The 22,713-nt window shown below is 34.6% G+C and overlaps 3 protein-coding genes, 1 long non-coding RNA gene and 1 pseudogene across 4 annotated transcripts; 3 read left to right on the top strand and 2 right to left on the bottom strand.

Annotated features, from left to right (window-relative positions):
• Window positions 1–238: 238 nt before the first annotated feature.
• On the bottom strand, window positions 239–2,033 carry LOC143616626 (octanoyltransferase LIP2p, chloroplastic-like). The gene is made up of 4 exons (XM_077089406.1): window positions 1,879–2,033; window positions 1,508–1,772; window positions 620–770; window positions 239–540 (listed from the first exon to the last, which is right to left on the bottom strand). The coding sequence occupies exons 1-4, from the start codon at window positions 2,031–2,033 to the stop codon at window positions 239–241; spliced, it is 873 nt and encodes a 290-aa protein (XP_076945521.1).
• A 4,033-nt stretch (window positions 2,034–6,066) lies between these two features.
• LOC143616625 (uncharacterized) lies at window positions 6,067–6,895 on the top strand. Its single transcript, XR_013150691.1, has 3 exons — window positions 6,067–6,360; window positions 6,633–6,710; window positions 6,800–6,895. It is a non-coding gene; the product is annotated as an uncharacterized LOC143616625 (long non-coding RNA).
• Window positions 6,896–6,986: 91 nt separating this feature from the next.
• On the top strand, window positions 6,987–7,403 carry LOC143616628 (uncharacterized). Its single transcript, XM_077089409.1, has 2 exons — window positions 6,987–7,112; window positions 7,188–7,403. The coding sequence occupies exons 1-2, from the start codon at window positions 6,987–6,989 to the stop codon at window positions 7,401–7,403; spliced, it is 342 nt and encodes a 113-aa protein (XP_076945524.1).
• Window positions 7,404–7,800: 397 nt separating this feature from the next.
• On the bottom strand, window positions 7,801–14,154 carry LOC143616627 (exocyst complex component SEC3A-like). The gene is made up of 25 exons (XM_077089407.1): window positions 13,986–14,154; window positions 12,787–12,857; window positions 12,080–12,160; window positions 11,821–11,888; window positions 11,634–11,736; window positions 11,413–11,549; window positions 11,115–11,232; window positions 10,888–10,992; window positions 10,714–10,815; window positions 10,518–10,649; window positions 10,297–10,425; window positions 10,135–10,215; window positions 9,985–10,059; window positions 9,752–9,916; window positions 9,540–9,657; window positions 9,390–9,448; window positions 9,145–9,315; window positions 8,987–9,066; window positions 8,835–8,916; window positions 8,658–8,755; window positions 8,456–8,564; window positions 8,308–8,376; window positions 8,167–8,232; window positions 8,003–8,092; window positions 7,801–7,924 (listed from the first exon to the last, which is right to left on the bottom strand). The coding sequence occupies exons 1-25, from the start codon at window positions 14,152–14,154 to the stop codon at window positions 7,814–7,816; spliced, it is 2,589 nt and encodes an 862-aa protein (XP_076945522.1). The 3' UTR covers window positions 7,801–7,813.
• Window positions 14,155–14,306: 152 nt separating this feature from the next.
• On the top strand, window positions 14,307–21,281 carry LOC143616623 (putative arabinosyltransferase ARAD1; annotated as a pseudogene).
• Window positions 21,282–22,713: the final 1,432 nt, after the last annotated feature.

Genomic DNA, 22,713 nt, shown 5'->3' with positions numbered 1-22,713 from the left:
GACATATTGCTATGTATATTTAAGAGTAAGGATGAAATAATAGACGAGTTTGTCCGGTACAAATTACAAAACCAAGGTTTAGAATCTACTCAACATGAAATACAAAGTGGTTGAGCGGTTGTCGTCTGGGATCCTTCTTTCTTGGCACAGACAACCTTCACATAATAAACCCGTTTACAACTTGTCAACCCGTTTGGCACGATTAGATATGATTTTATAGGAACAAAACATAAATTATTCACTGTGTACTCTTTGGAAACCTAAGCAAACTTGGTATTGGCTGATGACACAATTCAACCTGGAAAACTTCACAGAACTCTTTTAACAATGATTCATGAGCAGTATCAATGAGTTCACCATCATTAAATATTGAACAAGAATCACTCAGCAACCCCTTGATGCTTCCAACTCCTCTATCTTTAATCCCACAGGGAACTATCCAATTAAAAGGCGAAAGATCAGTGCAAACGTTTAATGCCAGTCCATGATATGTCAGCCATCGCGAAACCCGTATTCCAATTGCTGCTAGCTTTTTGCCCCCTGAAGAAATCAGAGAACAAATAAGCAAACAACAATGAGATGCTAGTTTTAATGGTGACCGGATACGTGCCCCACTTACCGACCCAAACTCCGGTTAAGCCTGTGACCCGAGAAGCTTTTAGAGTGAAAACTGAGGAAAGAACCCGAATAACTACCTCCTCGAGTGCTCTAAGGTACCAATGAAGATCCATCTTGTGGAAACGAAGATTCATAATCGGGTACATTACTAGCTACATTGCAAAGATTTTATTATTTGAGTTTACTGATATAACGCAAATTTATGATGAGTAAAGATCAAGTTCGAAAAAGATGATAACTTTCGGTTGCTATAGATACTACACCAATGATGCTATGAACCGAGCTGCCAGTGAGCTACTCGAGCTCGGATTGATATAAAGCTCGAAACGAGCCAAGCTTTTTCGAGCCCAAGCCTCAAATAAAGCTCATTGAAGTTATCAAACCCGAGCTCGAGCCTTGTATGGGAAGCTTGTTCTGTCAAGCCTTAAAAAGCCTTGTGTATTTTTTTAATTTCTCTCTTCAGGAATGTAATTAATTTCACATTGTACAACCTAGCTCAAGCTGAGCTTTGGCTCGTTTAAGGTACTACACAAGCTCGAGTCGAGCTTAGGCTCGTTTAAGGTTTTTCTCAAAATATTAAAAAATAATTAAAAGGTTATATAAGTTAACTAATAAATAATAAACGAACAGAGCTCGAGCTTTAGAAAAAGAGCTCAAAATGAGCCAAGCTCGAGCTCAAGCTCTCGTAAGTCAAAAAGAGTTGAGCTCGGGCTCGGCTCGTTTACACTTGCCGTCACCAGGTTACATCATCATGCATCCCATATAACTTTGTTAGTTGTCACATCAATCACTTTTGTGTCAGTATAATCTGACAACACCAATTCATACGGCCCGTATAATACGTTTAGGCTTGTATGGCATGTTAGTGATGTCTGTATACCGTGTTTACCTGTCCTGGCCCATGGTAGGTAACTTCACCGCCACGTTCGGTTTGATACAACGGCAAAGGAGGATCTTTAATATCAAAGCTCAAGTGATTTTCCGAACTAGCAGTACCCAACGTATAAACAGGCTGATGCTGGAGCACGATCAGCGTATCCAAACCATCTTCGTTGCTATCAATCAACGCCTTTCGGTCTTCAAGAATCGATTTTTGCCATGACCATGCATCAGCAAACGGAACCACATGTTTATACATATCAAAACACTCACATCTGTATAATAAACAAACCCCAAATTGGAAAAGATATGTTGTTAGGTAATGCACGCAAGGTGTTTGATAAAATGTCTGAATGAGTAGAAATGTTGTTAGGATCGTACCTTCTTGTGGTGCTTTGCTGGGGTAATGAGTTGGACTCGTGGGCTGTGATTAATGAAGCTGTTGGTTGTATTGTTGTGCTTGTTCTACTGGAATTAGACTTACGGATCGTACATGGTGGAATTGAGGAAGTAAAAGAGAAATTGACTGATGCCATTATATGAATTGGGAGAATAGAGTACGTGGGTTCAAGCTTGTTCGACCCAACAGGTGAATTGAAAGATTGGGATCGGCGGAGGAATCAAGAAAGCATGTGGGTTGTTATTTTCTTGAAGCGTAAATAATATCCGCTGCTAAAATTGGACTTTGCCTGGAAATGAGTTCATCGGGCGGACAAGAATCCGGCGCCAAACGGAGGATTTGGGGAGAGAGTAGAAGGTTATGGATTGAAATTATAGATTAATGAAGGATTAAAGGGTTAATTTTTATTATTATTATTATTATTATTTTTTCCTTTGAACAACTAATTTTGGTGAGCATGTACTTTATTGCAAGGAGCTTTCCGACATGATTTGGTCATAGATGTGGGGGATTTACGTAAAAAAAATAAAAGAAAAGAAAAGGCTAATATGAATTTCCTATTTGATTCATTTGAATGGAGGTCTAGGCTCTGATCAGCAGACATTTTTGTGTTTGGATGGGCGGGAAAAATCATGCTTATATAGACCTTATTGGAGTATTCCTTTGTTGGGCTTAGGGATACCGGCTTGTTGTTAGCTAGGCCGTGTTGAAGTTGGAATCAGGAAAAATTTCTAAGCATGAGAAAGCATATGCCGAGAATCAACACGTCTTCATTCCTTTTGCTTTTGATGCATTTGTGTCCTTTGCACCCGAAGCTATTACGTTTCTGAAAAGAGTTCAACGGGTTGGGCACAGTTGTCATTCAAAATATGGTGGTGACGCAACTGGTTACCCGCTTACGCATCTCTTTATTGTAATTAGATCATTTTATTCAGTATATGAATGAATAACAACCTTTAAAAAAATTTATCTAACTTCTTTTTTTTTTTCTTGTGAGGCTTGAACCCTAATATTTGCTAGGTAACACCAACACTTTTATCACCATATCATAAGGGGTGGGGCGAAAGGGTTAAATGCTAATTACCATATAAACCAGGCTAACTTTTATTTATGTAAAATATTTATATTTTTGGTTTTAGATTATGGACCAATTAATTTAATTTGAGCATTTATTTCCTCAACTTAATTAATAAAATTAATAACTAGTTTTTAGGATAGACCAAACAAAAACCATACATAAAAATATTAAACAACATTTTTCTATTAAAAGTAATAGAAATAATGGCATTTCCTATTATAAAAGTATAAGACATGCGTATTTATACCGTACCGTAAAATACATAACCTTTTCAAATTTAAGTGTTTAACTAATATGACATTCTTTAGTATGTCTAGCCAAGAGGAGGTATTGGATTCAAGTCCTCACATGCGATGAAATAATAGGGTGTTCAGGTTAAGCCATTGAGTTTTCTCACATATAGTGGGTTTCCTCCTGAAAATCGAATGGAGATGATTGGATGTAGCGGTGCGAACGAGCCCAACCTCTCGCAAGCCACTCGAGATCGGCTCGATAAGAAGCTTGATCGAGCCGAGCTGAATCGAGCCCGAGCTCGAGCCTGAAAGTATCCTCGATTAATAAACGAGTCGGGGCTTCACCTATAGAGCTCGAGCCGGCTCGCGAGCCTAATCAAGTCTGTCATTTATATATCTTTTTAAAACATATATATAATAATTATTAATTAATATATAATGTTATTAAAAATAAACATAAATAACATATATTAATAACATATATTATTTTATACATAAAATTATAACTGAAAAAATATATAAAAATTATTATAAATATATATAAAAAACAATTAATAAATAGTAAACGAGTCGAGCTCGAGTTTGAGCTCCATATAAGTTAAACGAATCGAGATCGAGCCTTGAGATCGGGCTCAGCTCGGCTCATTTACACCCCAATTGTGTGGGTCACTGACCCGTTAGTGATTCAAATGGTCATTCAAAAAAAAACTAAGATTATGATGATTTAGAAAAAAAATAATAATAATTTGAAGTTTAGTTTAGAAAAATTGAATCTTGATATGCTATTCTTGTCCTCAAAACAAAGCGTCAGCAACTATTTGTACGTAATGTCGAGGAAGTAAATAGAGAAACTAGTAAACGAACCGAACGTTTGTAAAATATTTGTGAACCGGTCGGCGAGAAGTTCGTTTATGTTCGTTTATTTAATAAACGAACGAATACGAACAAAAAATTTGTGTTCGTTTAATTAAATGAACGAACATGAACACATGTTCCGTTCGTTCGTTTATGTTCATGAACGTTCGTTTCTGTTTGTTTGTTTACGTTCGTTTATGTATTAATAGAAAATAATTAAATATTATCTTGATAGGTCATCTACTTAAATGTTTTATATTTGTTAATTTGTGTTCATTTAAGTTCGTTTATATTTGTGTTCATTTACATTTGTTCATACATGTTCGCTTATCTTTATTCAGTTATATTTGTTTAGATTTTAAACAAACGAACACAAATGTCCATTTTTAAATAAACGAACATGAACATAAATATTTGTTCGATTAAGTGTCTGTGTTCTTTTAAAGTTAAATGAACGAACACGAACATTCCCTTGTTCATGTTTATTCGATTCGTTTAATGGCTTTCATTATTCACATTGATGAATGCATCGGTCTCAATCTCTAGGCTCTGCCAATTTTATTTGTGTTCGTGAACCGTTAGTGAACGCACTAATTTCCTTAATGAACAAACACGAACATAAAATCTCGTTCGGTAAGTGTTCGTGAGCATATTATTTTCTTAACGAACGAACATGAACAAGGCCTTGTTCGTGTTCGTTCGGTTTGTTTACAGCCCTAAGAGAAACCAAATCTAAGTATATCGTCGTTGTGCATTGAAAGAATACAACCAGCTCTAAAATTTGTAACAAAAATGAATTTCGTATTACCCTCACAAACAAATGTTGCTTTTTAATATATATAATTTTATAAATCAGAATCTCATTTCAGAAAGTAAGCGTGTAATTTTTTTTTATGTATGTTCCAATAAACATGTAGCATGACATTTGTTTTTTCACGTATGATTTATCCTAAGAACAGAGAAGACGTAGCGGAAGGAGCCTTCAACATCATCTCCCATTTTTTTGTTAAATCACAACCACCCTTTTGGAGACGTTAAGACAGAGTGTTATTAAAGGTATTCAATAACCATCACATTATTGTTCATAAAATATTACTGCTGCGTAATAGACTAACGGAGATACATGTGACCCCACGTCCTCTCGCTCTAACGCTCGCCAATGCCATAGCGACTACCCCCCCCCCCCTCCCTAGTGCCCTTTTCCTTCTAGGCATAATCTTGTGTGGCGCCTTTATGGCTTATGTGGAGTGGGTTTTGTGGCTAAAGGCGGGTTAAGCCTTTGGGGCACAAAGGTGTTAACGGGCAAGGGCTCAAAGTGGTGGAGCCGCAATCAAATTCAGCCACTCAAATTTAAAAAAAAAAATAAATAATAATTGTGTTGTTAGTTACACCATTGAGCCTTTTTTATGAAAAAGTTAGTGAGAGCACCCATGCTTACATGCTAGTGACATGACGAAGCGGTTTTCATATTTTAGTTTAATCACTAAACAAAATGAATCGAGAACTTTCTCATTATGTAACAAGTGATACAATATGAATAAGATTGTACAACAAAACCCTCCATAATTGATGGCTAGTGAAGTAATATAATTCTTCCCTCTTTAGATAAATTGTAGTGTTATTGCTTATTCAACCGCATTATCAGAATATTTAAGCAAAGGATAAATGGTAAGATATAAGGCTATGTGTTAATTCAATTTCTGGTGTCAAAATGAGGTGGAATGTATCACGTGCTGGGGAGTTTTTGGGCAAGGGGATTGGGCGATTAATGAGCGTCAGACGCTTGAGTAGGTGAATTGTCTAAAATGACCCCACCAACACCATGCAAGCAACCGACATATTCCCAGCTAATATGCTTGGATTCTTATTTCTCATTTCCCATATAAACCTCAAATATATTTGATTATTTTAAAATTGCATCACCTCACCTGGTCTAACCAATGGCAGCTGTTAGGTTAATACGTATGCCGAGGCTGTCATCTGCTCTTGGTAGAGCACCTTCTTTGGAAGGTGTATTGGCAATGAGGTTTACATGCATGGCAGCTGGTTTTGGGTCCGAAAACACTCAACTGGCTCGAGATATTGAGAAGAAACCCGTAGCGTTACCTAAAGCCGTCACTTACTTGGTGGCGGATTTAGAGGGCTCAGTGGCTGAACCAACACCGATAAGTGAGAGAGTAGTAGTAGTAGACTTGGCTACCCTAATGGTGTTCTTGAGAAGTAATAGTTTAGGCATCTTAAAGGTTGTTACAAGACGTAGACAGTGGAATCTAATCATCCAATCACTGGTAGAAAAGGTAACATACTTCTTCTAAATTGAATAATGAAAATCTCATAATGTATTTTTGTATTACTTATCAACTATTTAATGAAACTCTTATCAAATCATATTTAGTAATTATGATAAAGATCATACCATAAGCCCTAGCTAATATATTCTCTCTAACATGCATATCAACTAACAATAACCGCATGAAATACATATGGCATTAATTTCGGTTCACAATTAAGTTTTTGCAACTTCTTGTAATTGAACCCCGTATATAGTTTTGATCTTGTGAATTTGCAGATAATAATGGACTCTCGATTTCTTACGATGTTTGGCGTAATAGGAACCTTGCTTGGTTCCGTATTATGCTTCCTTGAGGTATCATAAATTTTGTTCGGTTAAGAATTTAGAAAATAAGGAATTGAAACCATGCATAACATGTTAAGGTAGTTTGGATTAATATTTAGGGTGTTTTTCTGGTTGTGGAAGCATACCTCGGGTATTTTCAAGCCATCTACCACCATTCCAATCATGGACATATCATGGATGTACTCATCAAAGCCCTAGGTAACTCTCATTGTGTGCCATAACATTATATGATCAGAACCCATAAAACTTATACGGTTATATACGTTTTCTTTGGCACCTACAGATATGTTCTTAGTAGGAACAGCTATGCTCATATTTGGGATGGGGTTACATGTCATGTTTGTTGGATCGCAGTCTTCAAAAGGCCGAACCGTTCCACCATCCAACTTTTTTGGCCTTTTCTATCTCAAGGTATATTCACCAACAACACTATACAAACTAACCTTGTTTACCGACAACTTAAAAACAATGTTGATATTACTATAGGAGCTTCCATCATGGGCTGGAATGAAGTCGATCTATGAAGCGAAGTCCAAAATCGGGCATGCCTTAATGTTGTTGCTTCAAGTTGGAGTGTTGGAGAAGTTCAAGAGCATACCTTTGGTTACGGGGCTAGATCTCGCTTGCTTTGCTGCTGCCGTGTTTGTTTCTTCTGCTGTTTTATTCATACTCTCACAACTGTCTGCGGGCACTAAACCGTAAAATTCTTAGGTATTACTAATGATTCTTTGGTCCTCTTAATTATAGGTGGTGGTATATAATTAAGGTTGTATTTCACTGGTCTTAGATTAATAAATATGTTTTTAATTTATACGTATACAATTATGTTTATAGGAATTAAAAGTCTTTCTGGTTGCATACTATTGCTCTTTTAGAAATATGTGCAAGTCAAAACATATGAAAATGAAGATCTAAAATTTATAAAGAAAATTCAAAGGCAAGAACACTAAAGTTAAACATACATAAAACAAGTTCTATTTCATATATGCTGAAAATTTGATTAAGAGCGAGACAGAATGTTGGTATTGCTTGAGACGGCACACGAATTGCAGTCAACAAGCATACCTTTGACTTTTAAAGTGGAATATCCAAATAGCTAGGCTATAATAACCCTACATTGATGCTAAAAGGTCTCGAACTTCTGCAACGGATGGAATGTTTTCACCTGGATAGACCTTGACAGCAAGTTGAGCAAAGCTATCATACTTGTCCAAAAATTCTTTCTGTCAAATGCCAGTCATCATATGGTTATTTCATCTCGTTAGTATGAAGAAAAATTTTTATATCTTTATAAGAAATACCTTGCATTTATCCCATAGTGTAGGTACCAGATCCTCACAGGTAAAGTTCTTCATCAGTTTCTTATGCATTGCAGTGATATGTTTGTCAACCTATGTGCAAAACGAGTCTCATTAATGTACACAAGATAACTTGGTTTATTTAAACTTTTATTTGAGTAACTCACCCCAGTTAAATTGACCTTTATCACCTTTCTAAAATCCGTTTTTGTCAATCCAGCTTGGAATTGAATCTGTAATTACAACACAGTGATGAAATTTTTAACTATATTAAATGAGAAGACATAAAAAAGAATTCCAAAACTGACCTCTTCAGGAGCATTAGTTGACATCGCATCCTCAATTCGTTTAGCAAACTGAAAAAGCCGCTCGAACACCTGCAAATTTTGATGAACCACAATCACCATTAGCATACAAACATAATTCTCAACGAGAAACACGAAATGTGTTACTTACATAGTATATGGCCAAACTGGTATGACACTTGCACGATTCATCATAAGATTCACATGCTTGATGATAAAATTTAGCTAAAGTTGGCACGCAATTAGCCAAGTCATACAGACTGCATAGAACTGCTTCTCATCAGCATCTAATGTAACCATGGTTGATAAAACTATAATAAAGTAAAATCCTTAATGCTAAAAATTATCAATACCTATTTTGGAATGAAGCATAGTTTTCTAAGAGAAATATATCCGTGTGTTTTGGATCTGCCTGAGAAATCTTGTCCAGAGTCACAAACATTATACCAATCTGTTGAAAAGTATTTTCACCGCCAGTTTAGCTTCATTTTTATTTGACTGAGCAATAATTAAGTAAAGTAAGTACTCACAATTTTCATATATGCTTGATCAACCAAATCCCTAGATTGCCCCTGGATATACTGCTCCATGTGCATTGCGAGCAATGCAAATCTGCACAGTAGGTACCAAGGATAAACATACTAATGAATTAGTGATTACTTTAAAACACGAATACTTCTACCTAGGTACAAATAACATGACACCCGTTTGTTTAACGTTTCTGTCATTTCTTTCTATCTGTTGACGGGCTTCATCCACAAACTGCAATTGAACATACACCAGTGGCGGTTTTCATATGGCGGTAATCTTTCAGTTATTAACATAATAGTTGCAACTTACCTGAGTAAATAGTGTACAAATTTTATCATCAATAGCATCAAGTAAGAGACCTACATATCCAGCAGTTTCTGCTTTTATATCAGAAAGAAATCGCTCGGTTATACCATGCATTGGTATGCACAGCAACGGATCAATCTTGTGGGCCCAATCCACTATTGCAAAAAAATCTTCCTGAAAGTTGATAAAAGTATAATAAGTTAATAAACTCAAAAGACTCAGAAATTGACCCTAAACAATGTGTATACTTGTATTCCATCTAGCAAATCATGAAGTGACACATTTAATGCCCCCATGTCCAATGTACCTACATGTAAATATTCAAGAAAGTTTATATTACATGAATAAAAAAGAACTACATTTTTAACATATATCATTATTGTTGATATCATTATTACCAATGTTGGTTTCATTTTCATCCATGTCCATCATGCCTGAATCATCATCATCGTCTTGAATACTTGGTGGATCATGTGAAGAAACTTCGAAGCGCATAAAGAATGCCAAAAATGCACTCTGCAGTTTCAGAAGTAGTGGTAGTAAAAACAAGAATGATAGCCTGTGTGTGTGTGTGCGCGCGCGCGTTAAGGATAAAGAGATGTGTTCAAACCTCTTCAACGAGATGTGGGACAAAAACTTCTAGCATTTTGGTAAAAGCTTCAGAAACCAATGAAGTGTCTACATTTTGGTTGGGGGCGGTGGCACCTTCAAACCATACAGTGTGAACTTTTGGTGCTTTGGTACCAGCCCGTAGCTCATTAGCAAATTCACGAGTCTAAATATAGTTCACAAAAAATTAAAACCTATAAGAGGAATTCAATTTCATAGGTTTATAAAGTTTACCTCGTGGCGTAAAAGTTTATTTAAGGAGCTACAATAAGTTTTCCTCAATGGAGTCAAACAGTTTTTATCAAGGATCTGTAAGAGCATTATATACTATTCAGTATTATAACCACAAATCAAGTATTAATTACTGAATTACATGTAATTAACCTTCAGGTGATGCAACAGACGTGCATAAGTCCTGCATTTATTGTGAAGATCAGCATGATCAGGTTTCTGTAGTTGCCCCCGCTGCACATTGCCAAAATACACATTAAATTATGGTTGGCATGCGTAGAAATTAAAAAAGAAAATGGACTCTAAGAAATAAACCTGTGAGATGTTTTTTGTATCACTCATCATAGAATCTACCAAATGAACAAAATAGTCTCTTAAAAAAGCACAGGAGTTTCGAGCAAAAGTCAACTTTGTTATCTCAAGGAAGGCCTTCTTTTCCTTCACCTGTGACAGAAAATGCATAAAATGAAACATTTAAAAAGAATAAATAAACATTATAACTAACATAGATAGGTAGATAAGATTAGTGTATATACTGCTCTAGTTGCTGTATAGCTGGGATCCAAAGCATCAAAACCACACAAAGCCCTTTTTAGCCATTCACATGCTTCAATATATTTACGCAGATGTGACTCATCAAAGGTGCCTTCACTTAAACAATCTGAAATCTGTAATGGATACATGTTCAAAAGTATGATTGCATAAGTTGAAAACTGAATGAAAACAGTCTACCTCTGTAGGGATATGCAATGTTTCAAGAAGACTATCTAGTTCCGCAGCTAAAGCTTTATAATTAAATGACTGCATTTCCAGCTTGTTATTGCGTGCTTCTATCTGTGAATTATAATACTTGATTAGCATGTATATCTTAGAAATATGAATTATAATATAGCATAATGTTCATACGGATTCAATGTCTTCTCGCATATGTCTAAGCTTCAAGTTAAAAAGGTGCAGCCATTGATCCATATCTTCCACACAAATTGTGGCTGACTCAATTCCATGTAATACCTGTGGAATTATAATAATTATAAGTTTAATACTTTCAGAATGCACAAAAGATGCTGAAATTCATAAAAAGAAACTTATCTGTAATGGAACATTCATATATTCCTATATTATGAGTAATTTACCTCATCGACTAAATGCTCACTTTCCAAAATTGCGTGCACATTTGCTGCTTCCAAAGCATGAAGTTCCCGCTTTAACCTTTCAGAAAAGACTTCTGCTTCCCCAATGCCCATTACATATCTAGTCACAACCCATTGCCAAAATTATCAAAAAAAATCTAAGATAACCTACATTTGAGTATTTAACCGAAAAAACTTATGTTGTGATATAGATTATTAAATGCAGCATAACATTTATCATAAACTGTTTAATAAAAATAGCATTTAGTATAAACAAAAATATATGCATGTATATACGTACATGCCTAGAAGAGCTTCTATTTCCTCTTCTTCTGCTTGTGACACTCCACCTGTACCTGAGGTGTCAACTCCTGAAAACAGATCTCCAGAAGATCCATCTTTTAAACTCTGCTGGTTAGCAAATGTTGATGTGTGTTCCTATAAGTAAAAGCATTATGTTACAAAAAATGTTATAAGCAAAAAGTACAGTGAAATGATAGTACTAGAAGAACGCACACACACCTTAGCCCAAAGAGCTAACTCGACAATATCAATGCCGACAACTTTCGGTAGACGGCCCAATGCATCTTTGATTATATGAAGCATACAGACCAACAGACGATTCCTAGAAGTCAGAAAATCTAAACAATTATAGACTAACATGTTTATAATATTAAAGTCCGATGGACATGAAACTGGGACTAATTACCTGTCATCAACATTGAGCATGGTCCATTGAATAGGAGCAACTCTCTGGTTTCTGAGATTATCAAAACCCTATTGGCAGATTAGTCCTCTATAAAAGAATGGAAAGCTTAGCTATTTAAAGGCATGAAACAACAGCAAAAATCATACCCGATAAAATCCCACCAATAGCACAGCTATTAACATGGTCTGGGAACTTAAATGCATAAAAAAATAGAAAAAAAAATTGGAATGATTTGTAGGCATAGAAAAAGATTCATTACCAGCACGAATGTGCAGCCACTGGGGTCACTAGTTAATACCTCCACCTTCCCAAGATTCTTGAGCTTGTAAATTTTCGCTTGCTTCACATGTAGAGATTTGCGGAAAAAATTTAAAAAGATCATCATCATCATCATCATCATCGTACTCAGTATATCCCACCAATAGCAATGCTATGGTAGGGTCTGAGGAGGGTAAGATGTAGACAGCCTTACCTCTATCCCATAGGGATAGAGAGGCTGCTTCCGGTGAGACCCCCGGCTCGATAGTAGTTTTGCATCAAGCCTTGGACATAAGGCACATAGCACTCAATCATCGGGACACCGGCTGATCGGTGCATGTGCCCTTGTCTTTCGCCTATCAACGCCACCACATGATGCCTGATTAACCTTCCGCCACTTTTAACGTTATTTTCACGAGATTAGTAAAATAACGTCAAAATTAGTGCAATTTTGAGACAAAAAATTATGAATCTTAATAAACAAAGATATGAATCTTAATAAACAGATATGAATCTTAATAAACAAAGAAATGCACGTCTAACAAATGATTATACAGATGTGTTTTGAGACAAAAAAACCTCAAAACTTAGAAGTTATACTTGTAAATGAACTACAGGATTAGAATTTATATTTGTAAATGAACTACATGATGTAGGTGAGAAGTGGCAATAGAGATAGAAATTGAGAAAGCAATTTATGGCATATACCTCAAGAGTATTGGCATCCACATACTTTAAGACACGGAGAAACACCTTAGTTTGTTTACCTGTATCTTGTGCTGCATAAGCCACAGATATTCAAAGATGAGATTACAAAGAGCATCCATAATTAAGTGCTCGTATCATTAATTTCAACCAAAAAAAAAATCATTAAATGAGAATTCTGGAATTTATTTTGTTAATATTCTTCAACAAGTGAAACAAGCAAGCAGCCCACTGAGCAAATATGTAAGATGGCGTCAACAAGAAATATCAAACCAGGTTCTATATCTAATGATTAACACTACATTTAGGGCTGTAAACGAACCAAGTGTTCAGTGAACATTTCGTGAATCATTCGGTGGGAAGTTCGTTCACATTCGTTCGTTTAATAAATGAATGAACACGAACAAGGAATTTTGTTCTTCTAGTTAAATGAACGAGCATGAACAGAGGCTGCATTCGTTCATTAGGTTCATGAACGTTCGGTAATGTGTTTGTTGGTGTTTGTTTACGTTCGTTTGTTTATATTCGTTAGTCAAAGGTTTGTTTTATATTTTTATAATGTTTCATTTTTACTAACCAGCCTCACATTTAATTTTTATAATTATATTGTTTATGCTCAGTTCGTTTTGTTAATGGTCTGTTTATAAAGTCTTGCTTTAACTAACAGCAAATCTAACTTGTGCTTCGTTGACATTATCATAATAAAACCGCCGATTGGGGGATGATTATTATTATTATCACAAGCTAGTGCTTAACTTTATATTCAATTAAGGTTATTATGTCTAATGTTTTGCATTATGAATGCTGTTTTTTATTCTTTCTTAAATAGTACATGTTCGTTTGCGTTCGTGAACAAGTTCAATTCCTTAACAAATGAACACGAACAATATTTTTTCCGTTATGTTAGTGTTCGTGAACAAGTTTAATGCTAAACGCACGAACATGAATTCGGTTCGGTTCTGTTCCTTTACAGCCCTAACAACATATATTATGTTTCTACTATTTCTTTTAAGATCGCCAGCTTCTATTCACATTATAACCTGGTTTGAAGTTTCAAATGGAGCATCACTAATTCTACATTGATGCTAATAATAACTGGATACTTCCAATATTACTGAAACATGTGAATCAACATTATTAACCTAATTATAAGTTTACAGAACTAGTAAGCATGACCAATGATGAATTGAATTGAATCTTACAGGTGACGGCAAGAACCCTAGGTTTAGGAGCGGTCTGGCCTTTGCCAATTTTGCCTTTAGACCATGCGCCCTTGCTTTTTGAACAACGAATCGACATCACAACCTTCTGTTTCGAGCCTTCGATTGCCGCTTCGCAGGCTCGCATCAGCTGCTTATCCGATTTCGCCATTAATGCCGATCGATACAGCTCTTCAGAATTCTCCGATCTTTCGATCTCTCTCGTAATCGAAACCAATTACAGAGACAGGAGTCATTACGCCAGATGTACGGATACAAGTTGTTATTCGTCAACTGTTTGTTTGTCATTGATTTCATGCACGAATGGATGATGGTTTTAGTTTAAGCAATTGCCAAAACGGCCCTTGTACTCGTCTCATGTTTTCATTCTGGTCTTTCGTGGATAAGAGTTTGTTCTATCTGCTAACCAGTGCTGATGATTTTAGTGTCATCAACGTCATTTTAGATAAGCGGATACCAATTGAAAGTTGGTAATTTCTACCAACACTTAATAATACTATGTTAACTTCAGTACCTTACAATTTCTAAGTTTGTTAAGGTCGAGGCCCCTAAACCAACACAAGCTTTTCGAGCATCACCCTTAGCTAGGTTAAGCTGACAGATCCGCTTGAAAAACTTTTACTTTCCTTGCTTTTATGCATTGAAAGTTGCTTCGGAATCATAAAGTTGTTTAAAGTTGATTGCATTTGATCATCAGAATTAGCTTTATTTTTAAAACCAAACGTGCTCATTTGAATTTGGTATTTCAAAAAGAAAATTGATGACTATAATTAGCTTTGGTCTTTTGTAACCAAAGTTGTTTTTCATAACTAATTTTGTTATTTGGTACTAGTTTTGGTTTTGAAAACCAAAGTTTTTCGTCAAAATTAACTTTGTTCTTAAGTACCGAAGATGTTGTAGCTACAGCAGTTATGGCTGTAATAATCATCAACTGTCATGACGTTTCATGAAGGTTCTCGATGATTCATTGCACCTTTTAACCCCTTATATAAGAAAATCAATTGACCTGAATTCAATATCGGATTTCATGTGTTAAAAGCTCTTATTCTTGTGAACTTCTTGTCTTATCCGATTATAAGTTTCATAAGATGAAACACATGTGATTCAGAAGATATTTGGTTTTCAAGAAATCCAAAAACACTATAGATAGTACCTACCACAAAAGGCTTTTGTATCTATAATATATATAAATAAAAACCCTAAAATCCTACATGTCGCGATGTGGTCGCTCCCCCCCCTTTTATGGAAGCCACCAGATTGCTGATTTTTAAATAGAGGTCTCTCATTGATTTAACCCAAATTCATGGGTATGGGTCTTACCAAAACCAGATAGCTCTTAAACGGGTTATAACATCTCATTAAATTAAAAATTAACTTTACCAATTATTTGATATGAAAATCCTATAAAATAGGGATATGTTAAAATTTAATATCCAATTAAAAAAGAAAAAGATATTATTTATAATTAATAACCAATTTTATAGTAAAAAAAAACATAAGCGGGTCATGGGCCACCAAATCCAGATAGCTTTTAAACGGGTTATAACATATCATTTATTTATGAAACCCTTTCATCATCAAACCCTAAGTATATTATTAACTTTCTTACAATAAATAAAATTAAAATCCAAAAAATAAATATTAAAAAACAAAAAATGTAAAACAACTATCTCTCAAGCCATCAGATTGCTTTATTTGTAAATGAAGGCTTCTCACGCATTTGACCCGAATTCATGGGGAAATGTCTCACCAAACTCAGATAGCTCTTAAACGGGTTATAACATCTCATTATATTAAAAATTAATCTCATCAAATATTTGATATGAAAATCCTATAAAATAGGGATATACTAAAAATTAATATCCTATTTTATTTAAAAAATATATTATTTATAATTAAGAAACAATTTTATAATAAAGAAAATAAACGGGTAATGGGTATCACCAAACCCAGATAGATTTTAAATCGGATTATAACATATTATTTATTTGTGAAACTATTTTATCATCAAACCTCAAGTATATTAATTATTAACTTTCTTATAATAAATAAAATTAAAATCCTACTCTTCTTCTAATAAAATAAAATAAATATGACACATCGCATATAATGCTACTTGATATCAAAATCCCGCCCAAAAAAATCTCGGTGCAAAGTCTGGATTTGGATCTAAAACCGGTTAAATCGAATCCTATTTAAAGCACAGTCTTAATATGATTTATCTAGGTTTACTGCCGTCGTTATCTGCTCCTCGTCTCTGCCCACGGTTTGATGATTTTTACCAGGTAAGTTTATCTCTGAATCAATTCTATTTTATTTGTTCGATTCCACTACATTATTTTCATTGTTAACCCTAATAATCGATTTTATAAGTTTATCATAATGCTTTTGTTTATCTTAATCGATTAGATTATTAACCCTAAATCATCTCTCGCTAATTGTATATCTCATATATTAAATTTGACTGCTTCATCAGTTGATATTTTACTGTTTATTCAAATGGTAATTAAATTGGACAATTGCTCCAATTAATTTTTTTTTAATCAATTTCATAGTGTTTAGGCTCATGATTAGCACATGCCTTTTAAATATGTTTTTAGCTTATATGCTTGACCACAAAATAATGCGTACATAATCTGCAATCGTACGGGTGTTAGGGATTACATATCTCCTTTTTTGTTTGATATTAAATAGAAATTGGTGTTTGCCTGTTTGAGATTGCTTTCCGACCATGATTACCGATTGTTACTTGTAAGGTAAGCAATTTGAATTTGCTTACTGTATGAACTCAATTGCATAAAAAATAAGTTAGTCTAATATTTACTATTTAGTAATGATATGTTTGATTTGTTGTATGAACATGACTCCATTTGGAATAAAAACACGCAGATTTATTCAGATAATGAAGCAGTATCTTTTTTGTTCCCTTATAGTTTAAACTGCTCTGTTTGAGCCACCATTTGTGTCCGGGCCGAAAATAATCAGGTTTTGGTTTAGTTATTCTAACCCGTTTAATGAATCTGATCACGTTTGGGTTAGCCCGTTTAATAAATGGGCCATGTCTATTTTACAAGAAATCATCAAGTAAACTCTGTTGCCTGCAAGAGGTGGTTAGAAGGAAGATGCACCAAAAATCCAAGTAGAACTTTAATAAGGTGCGCGTTATTTATAAACTTTTGAACAACTACATTATGAATTGTAAATTGTAATGTTCATTGTTTTTAGAACTAATTACATGATTTGTTGTTGTAAAGCATACAACTTAATGCATATATATCAAGAAATTATTTGTTTTAAGCGTAGTCAAAATACTGGAAAGAAATAATATATAGCTATGCTCGAGCTTTACGTTTGGTGCTTGGAAATGTGACAGACATGAAAGCCAGATATGAAAGGTATATTAGCATTTTTCATTTCGCATTTAGAAACTTCTGTATAATTAACTATCCATAACACCAATCTTTCATATTTTTGTTTTGGCAGATTTGTAGTAACTGTCATTGCCAATAAACTGGATTGTTGGGTAATGAATATTGTTCCTGTTAGTAGTCCAAACACCTTTCCTTTCATCTATGATCGTGGACCTTCAGAAGTTATGCATGATTGGTAAATAATAATGTAATTATCTAATACATTTGTTTTGTTAAATTTTTTAATAAAAGTAATTATCTTGATCACTAAAAATCATAGGTGTGAGCCATTTGATACATACTAAAGAGCCTATCACCTATGATCTCTTTCTTGTTGCTTCTTTTCTATTGAACAAAAAAATAAGTTTATTAGACGATATTATTTAACTTTGGATAGTCATATGGTAATTATGTAAATATCAATTCAGTATATTCTCATATGCAACATTTCAGATGTATAGAATATTGAGACTCGGGAAACGTGTTCACATTCGTTACTTGATTTACATGACAAGGGAACTTGAGGAAATTGGGAGAGCGATTTGGTAGAGTGTAGCAATGTGCGATGCCGCTGAGGGTTCACACACAAGTTATAGAATTTTGGCGTGGGGCAAAACCTACCATAGTCAAAGTTCGATGTATATTTGCTTTTTTGTTTTATTTTGTTGAAGAGCAAATTGCTTCATGATTTTGTATTTTTCAGACGAAATTACATATAATATGGGTTCAAAGTTATATTTTGTGCTACCTTTACGTTTTCTTTTGAACTTATGTACTTAATTGTTACAATTTTTTGTATATTTATTATTTGAATTTTCCCGTGTATTACGCGGTTTCTAACGCTAGTCCATATATATATCTACGTCTATATTACCTATAAAACATATTTGATGTATAAAATGGTAATTTCACTCCTTTAAGACGTCGTTAAGAGACGCCGCTAACCTTTACTTTAGGTCGACCTATCATTATCTCAGGCCACACGTTAGATCCATCTCCGATTAACATTAAATTCCAATAATGAATTAAACTGAACAATCAATTGAATTGAATGATACTGCAATCACCATCCAGGAGACGCGGCTATCCAATTCAATACTCCGGCTATATCCTCTCACTTGCCGATGTAACAGCAACATACCATAAAACCCATTGATTGGTTAATTGATCTTCATCTCCTTCTGCCACATGGACTCATTGACAACAAAATGCCGATTTATTTCTCTATTTACAGTATGCGCGATGTTCCCTGAGCACGGTTTCATCCAACTTGACCTATCCCACGTATGTTTACTTTTTGCTGATTTGTTTTTGATATTGTCAATTCTGCTCAATCTCTTCCCTATTTTACTTTCATTTTAACTAATTTTCCTGATTTTGTTGATATTGTTATTATGTTGATTGAAGAATTCGAGTAAAATGTAAATCGTTAGGGTCAAACGGGCAGAAATTGAATTACCTGATTGATTGTTCATGGATTGTCATGATTTTGTTATCTATAAAACAGATAAGGACGACAAAATGGTAATTGACACTTTTCCAGGGAGACGCGTGTATATTTATTGCTCCGGTAACCATTCATCCCGCCAATTGCTCCAATAACCATTCATCCCGCCGGCCATCCTTTCCTAAAAATTTGTTGATTTTGGCTCAAACGTCACAAATATTAGTCATCATATTAAAACGGGTGGGTCGATTCAGAGTCTGTAATGAGTTAAAACGGCTTCATTAAATAAAGGGTCAAGTAAAAAACAGTGTTACTTTGGTTCAGGTCACAAGTTATGACCAACAATAGGTTCGGGTCAAACCAGATCGTGGCCAACGTTCCGACAAAAATTAGGTACTTCTCTTTGTTTACCTCCTGAATGCGTTATGCCATAAAACTTAAAATATGATTTGTAACAAAATACTACTCTTTTGACGGCCACAAAATACAACAAAAACTATGTTCTGACAGCAACAAAAATGCAGAAAAATGCTGTTTCTGAAAGAAATAAAATGCAACGAAAACTGTGATTTTGACAGTAGTTAATACTAAAAAGATTGCACTTTGACAGCACTAAAAAATGATGTCAAAGCAACGGATTAGCAACGACGCGCAGTTGCATTGTTTCGGGTCAAAATGCATTGTTTCTGGTCTTTGGTTCCGGTTATGAGTGCAGCGTAGGTTAGGCGTGTTTTTTAGTTTATTGAGTTTTAATATGCATGGGAGGAATATGACGGATCCGGATACGGAGATTGATAGGCAGTTGCAGGTATGAGTTGGTTGTTTAGTTGGACTATTAGATGTACGTTTGTAATTGTATTGTATATGACTGACAAACGGGTCGGGTCGGGTCAGGTGGGTTCCGGTTTAGTTAATGGGTTAGGGTCGGAATGGGCTGATTTAAGAAAGGGTTATTTTAGTTTGGGTCTGGACGGGTTGGGTTAAATGGGTTTGGACCGGAATGCGCTGATTTAAGAAAGGATTATTTTAGTTTTTGGGTCGGGATGGGTTGGGTTAAAATGGGCTTGGGTCGGACTGGGCTGATATAACAAACGGTTATTTTATTTTGGGTCGGGTCATGATCTAATTGCCTAATTGACTTTCAATAATGCCAGTTGGTTTGTTGTCATGTTATGGCATCATTTATAACCTGCGAGAATAGCGGAATAGTATAATTGCCTATATAATTGCCTATATGTTTAGTGATGTTTTGACTGTGGCCTTGACTCATCAATAACTGTAAATGCCACAGCTCTAAGCAAAATTAAGCATCTTTTCCTTTTCAGTGTCATCTACTCATTTTCAGTTCCGAAAAAGAAGAAAAAGGCATAAAAGGGTATATCATGATTTCCAATTCATTGTTGGATTGTAGAAGCCTTGTTCACTGCAATTGTTTGATCTTAAGGCCTGTTTGGCAATCTTGTGCTAAGCCATTAACAGGCTCCATGAACCATTAACAGGTATCTTTAAGTGAACCAAACACACTATTCCTTTGACCAATTATTTTTCACTTGTAGTCTTTTTTTTTTTTTTTCATTATGTTATAATTAATCTCCAAGACAACATTTTTATTCAAGTTTTTGTTTCATTAAAGATTTTAGATCATAAAAAGACATGGATCTCACTTAATGTAACAGACAAACCATATCAGTATTGGATAGTTATGTGTTAATCAATTAAGCTATACAACAAAACAACTAAACATATATTTGGACAACTTTATGGTTGCACATGAATATCATATTATGCAATAAGTAGCATGTGCTTTGCACCATACTTTAGACTACTGTTTTGAGGTGACAAATTCAACCCCATTTTTTCAAAATGGGTCGATTTGGTTATGTGTGTGTGTGTTTTCAAAATTATTGATCATCTGTTTGTAAATTTACAGGTTGACATTCTTAAGTTCTTGAGGCAATCCAAATATTGGCAACGGACCGGAGGAAGAGACCACGTAATTCCAATGCACCATCCCAATGCTTTGAGATTTCTTTGAGAGGAAGTGAAGGCATCAATTCTGATCGTTGCAGATTTCAGACGATACTCTAAAGTCATGTCAAATCTGCAAAAAGACGTCGTTGCCCCTTATATGCATGTAGTGAAGTCTTTTTTGGATGATAATTCTCTACACCCTTATGACTCACGAACTACGCTTCTTTTCTTTCGAGGAAGAACCGTGAGAAAATCTGTACGTAACCAATAAACTTGAACATATATTTCACTAATTGTATATAATCGAATTAAATAGTAAATAATGTGATGTGCAGGAAGGTGTGGTATGTGCTAACTTGGAGAAAATATTAAAAGGATACGATGATGTTCATTATCAGCTCATTATGCTATGCAACAGGAGAAAGCATAAAAGCTGTAAGTTACTTTTAAAAAATGTTCCAAGTTCTTGATAACATTTAGGATGTTAAATATAGGATAGTTTTACATATTCCCAACATAAAATTATAGTATCAAATATATCGATTTCAAATTTGTGGCATTTAAAGAAACGGGTATAGGGTGCATCCTTACATATGAAATTTTAAGTATTTTAATTGAATATATTTGGTATTCATTGTTTTAGTCAGATAAATAAGATATTATGCAAGTTTCAGATCAAGGCCGGCTCAACGTCTTTTGTGGCCTAAAGCGACTATCTTACGGGGCCTTTACCGAAATACAAAAAAAAATAACATAAAAAATCCAAAGCACAACCAACGACAGTTAACTGTACGAAAATAACGAATGGACTAAAGGAAGATGATGGAATTTGTTGCCAATAACAAATTAAAAGATTAATTTTTAAACTAGATATTTCGCATATTATTTCGTTTGAGCCCAGACTGAGCCAAGCCAAACCAGCTTGTTTTATAACTAACTTTGACTTTATAAAGTCAAACCTGAATGTGATGGGCATTGGTACTAAATTATTATTAGGTAGGTTTGACTGTTAAAGTCAGACTTTATGTACTTTCAATTTCATATGAGATTTAACACTGTTGGTGAGGCTTGTAATATACAAAATATAATTTAGTTGTCTTTATAAAAAAAGTTACGAGAAGCTTAACGGTTTGTAACTTCACATATTTGGTAAATTTGATTTCAAACATCATCATGTATCTCTTAATAATACAAATTGGATACTCTAAAGAGTGATGCATATTTTCATGTTGTTTTTTTCCACATTATTCTAATTTCTAAAATCGCATGGTCTCGTGTGGCTTTTCCTTGAATGTGCCCCACGGTCAATCATGTACATTCTTGAATTGTTGACCATGCCTCCCAGTTTTATCGAGCCGAAGGCAGCAGTCAATCTTGGGATTCAAAAGGAACCAACTTAAATTCCGTAAAACTTCTTTAACCGTCTTCTACAATTACAAATTACTTGTACATGTTTGACCAAAAAAGTAAACACATATTTGGCTGTTTTATTTTCTTTTGCAGGCTTTATTTGGACCTCCATTTTCCTTCATTCAAGGAACACATGAAGCTGAAGGATCCGAAGTATGTCCGCTCAGTTATGTATTTTTGTTTGGTTTAATTTTTAGGATATGTTTGTATAAATTTAATATTTTTTGTATCGTAAACTATACTGATTATAAATTTGGTTATAGCAAATGTGGTGCCATAAAGAACTGAACCCGTACCGACCGAATCCCCATTGCATCCCCGCCGCAACGCGTAGGCTCTACCACTAGTATATATTAAAACGAATAATTACGGGGGATAAAATCTAGTTTCGTTATATTTGTAGAATTATACTTGTTTTACATGACTATCAATTACTTGTTTCTTTTTATTTTATCATGTTTTATTTATGGGT

The sequence above is a fragment of the Bidens hawaiensis genome, unplaced genomic scaffold (genome assembly GCF_021521415.1).
Source record: "Bidens hawaiensis isolate Kalapana, Puna unplaced genomic scaffold, B.hawaiensis_p1.1 tig00048361_1, whole genome shotgun sequence".
Lineage (NCBI taxonomy): Eukaryota > Viridiplantae > Streptophyta > Magnoliopsida > Asterales > Asteraceae > Bidens > Bidens hawaiensis.
This window is presented reverse-complemented; position numbering and strand designations above follow the sequence as displayed.

Coding starts and splice junctions, on each gene's coding strand:
- LOC143616627 (XM_077089407.1), bottom strand. CDS start 14,154: ATGGCGAAATCGGATAAGCAGCTGATGCGAGCCTGCGAAGCGGCAATC. Junction 11,233..11,412: donor ATAGAAGCTCTTCTAGGCAT/GTACGTATATAC, acceptor GGTTGTGACTAG/ATATGTAATGGGCATTGGGG. Junction 9,917..9,984: donor ATAAACTTTTACGCCACGAG/GTAAACTTTATA, acceptor AACTATATTTAG/ACTCGTGAATTTGCTAATGA.
- LOC143616628 (XM_077089409.1), top strand. CDS start 6,987: ATGTTCTTAGTAGGAACAGCTATGCTCATATTTGGGATGGGGTTACAT. Junction 7,113..7,187: donor TTGGCCTTTTCTATCTCAAG/GTATATTCACCA, acceptor ATATTACTATAG/GAGCTTCCATCATGGGCTGG.
- LOC143616626 (XM_077089406.1), bottom strand. CDS start 2,033: ATGGCATCAGTCAATTTCTCTTTTACTTCCTCAATTCCACCATGTACG. Junction 1,773..1,878: donor CAGCAAAGCACCACAAGAAG/GTACGATCCTAA, acceptor TTTATTATACAG/ATGTGAGTGTTTTGATATGT. Junction 541..619: donor CTTAACCGGAGTTTGGGTCG/GTAAGTGGGGCA, acceptor TGATTTCTTCAG/GGGGCAAAAAGCTAGCAGCA.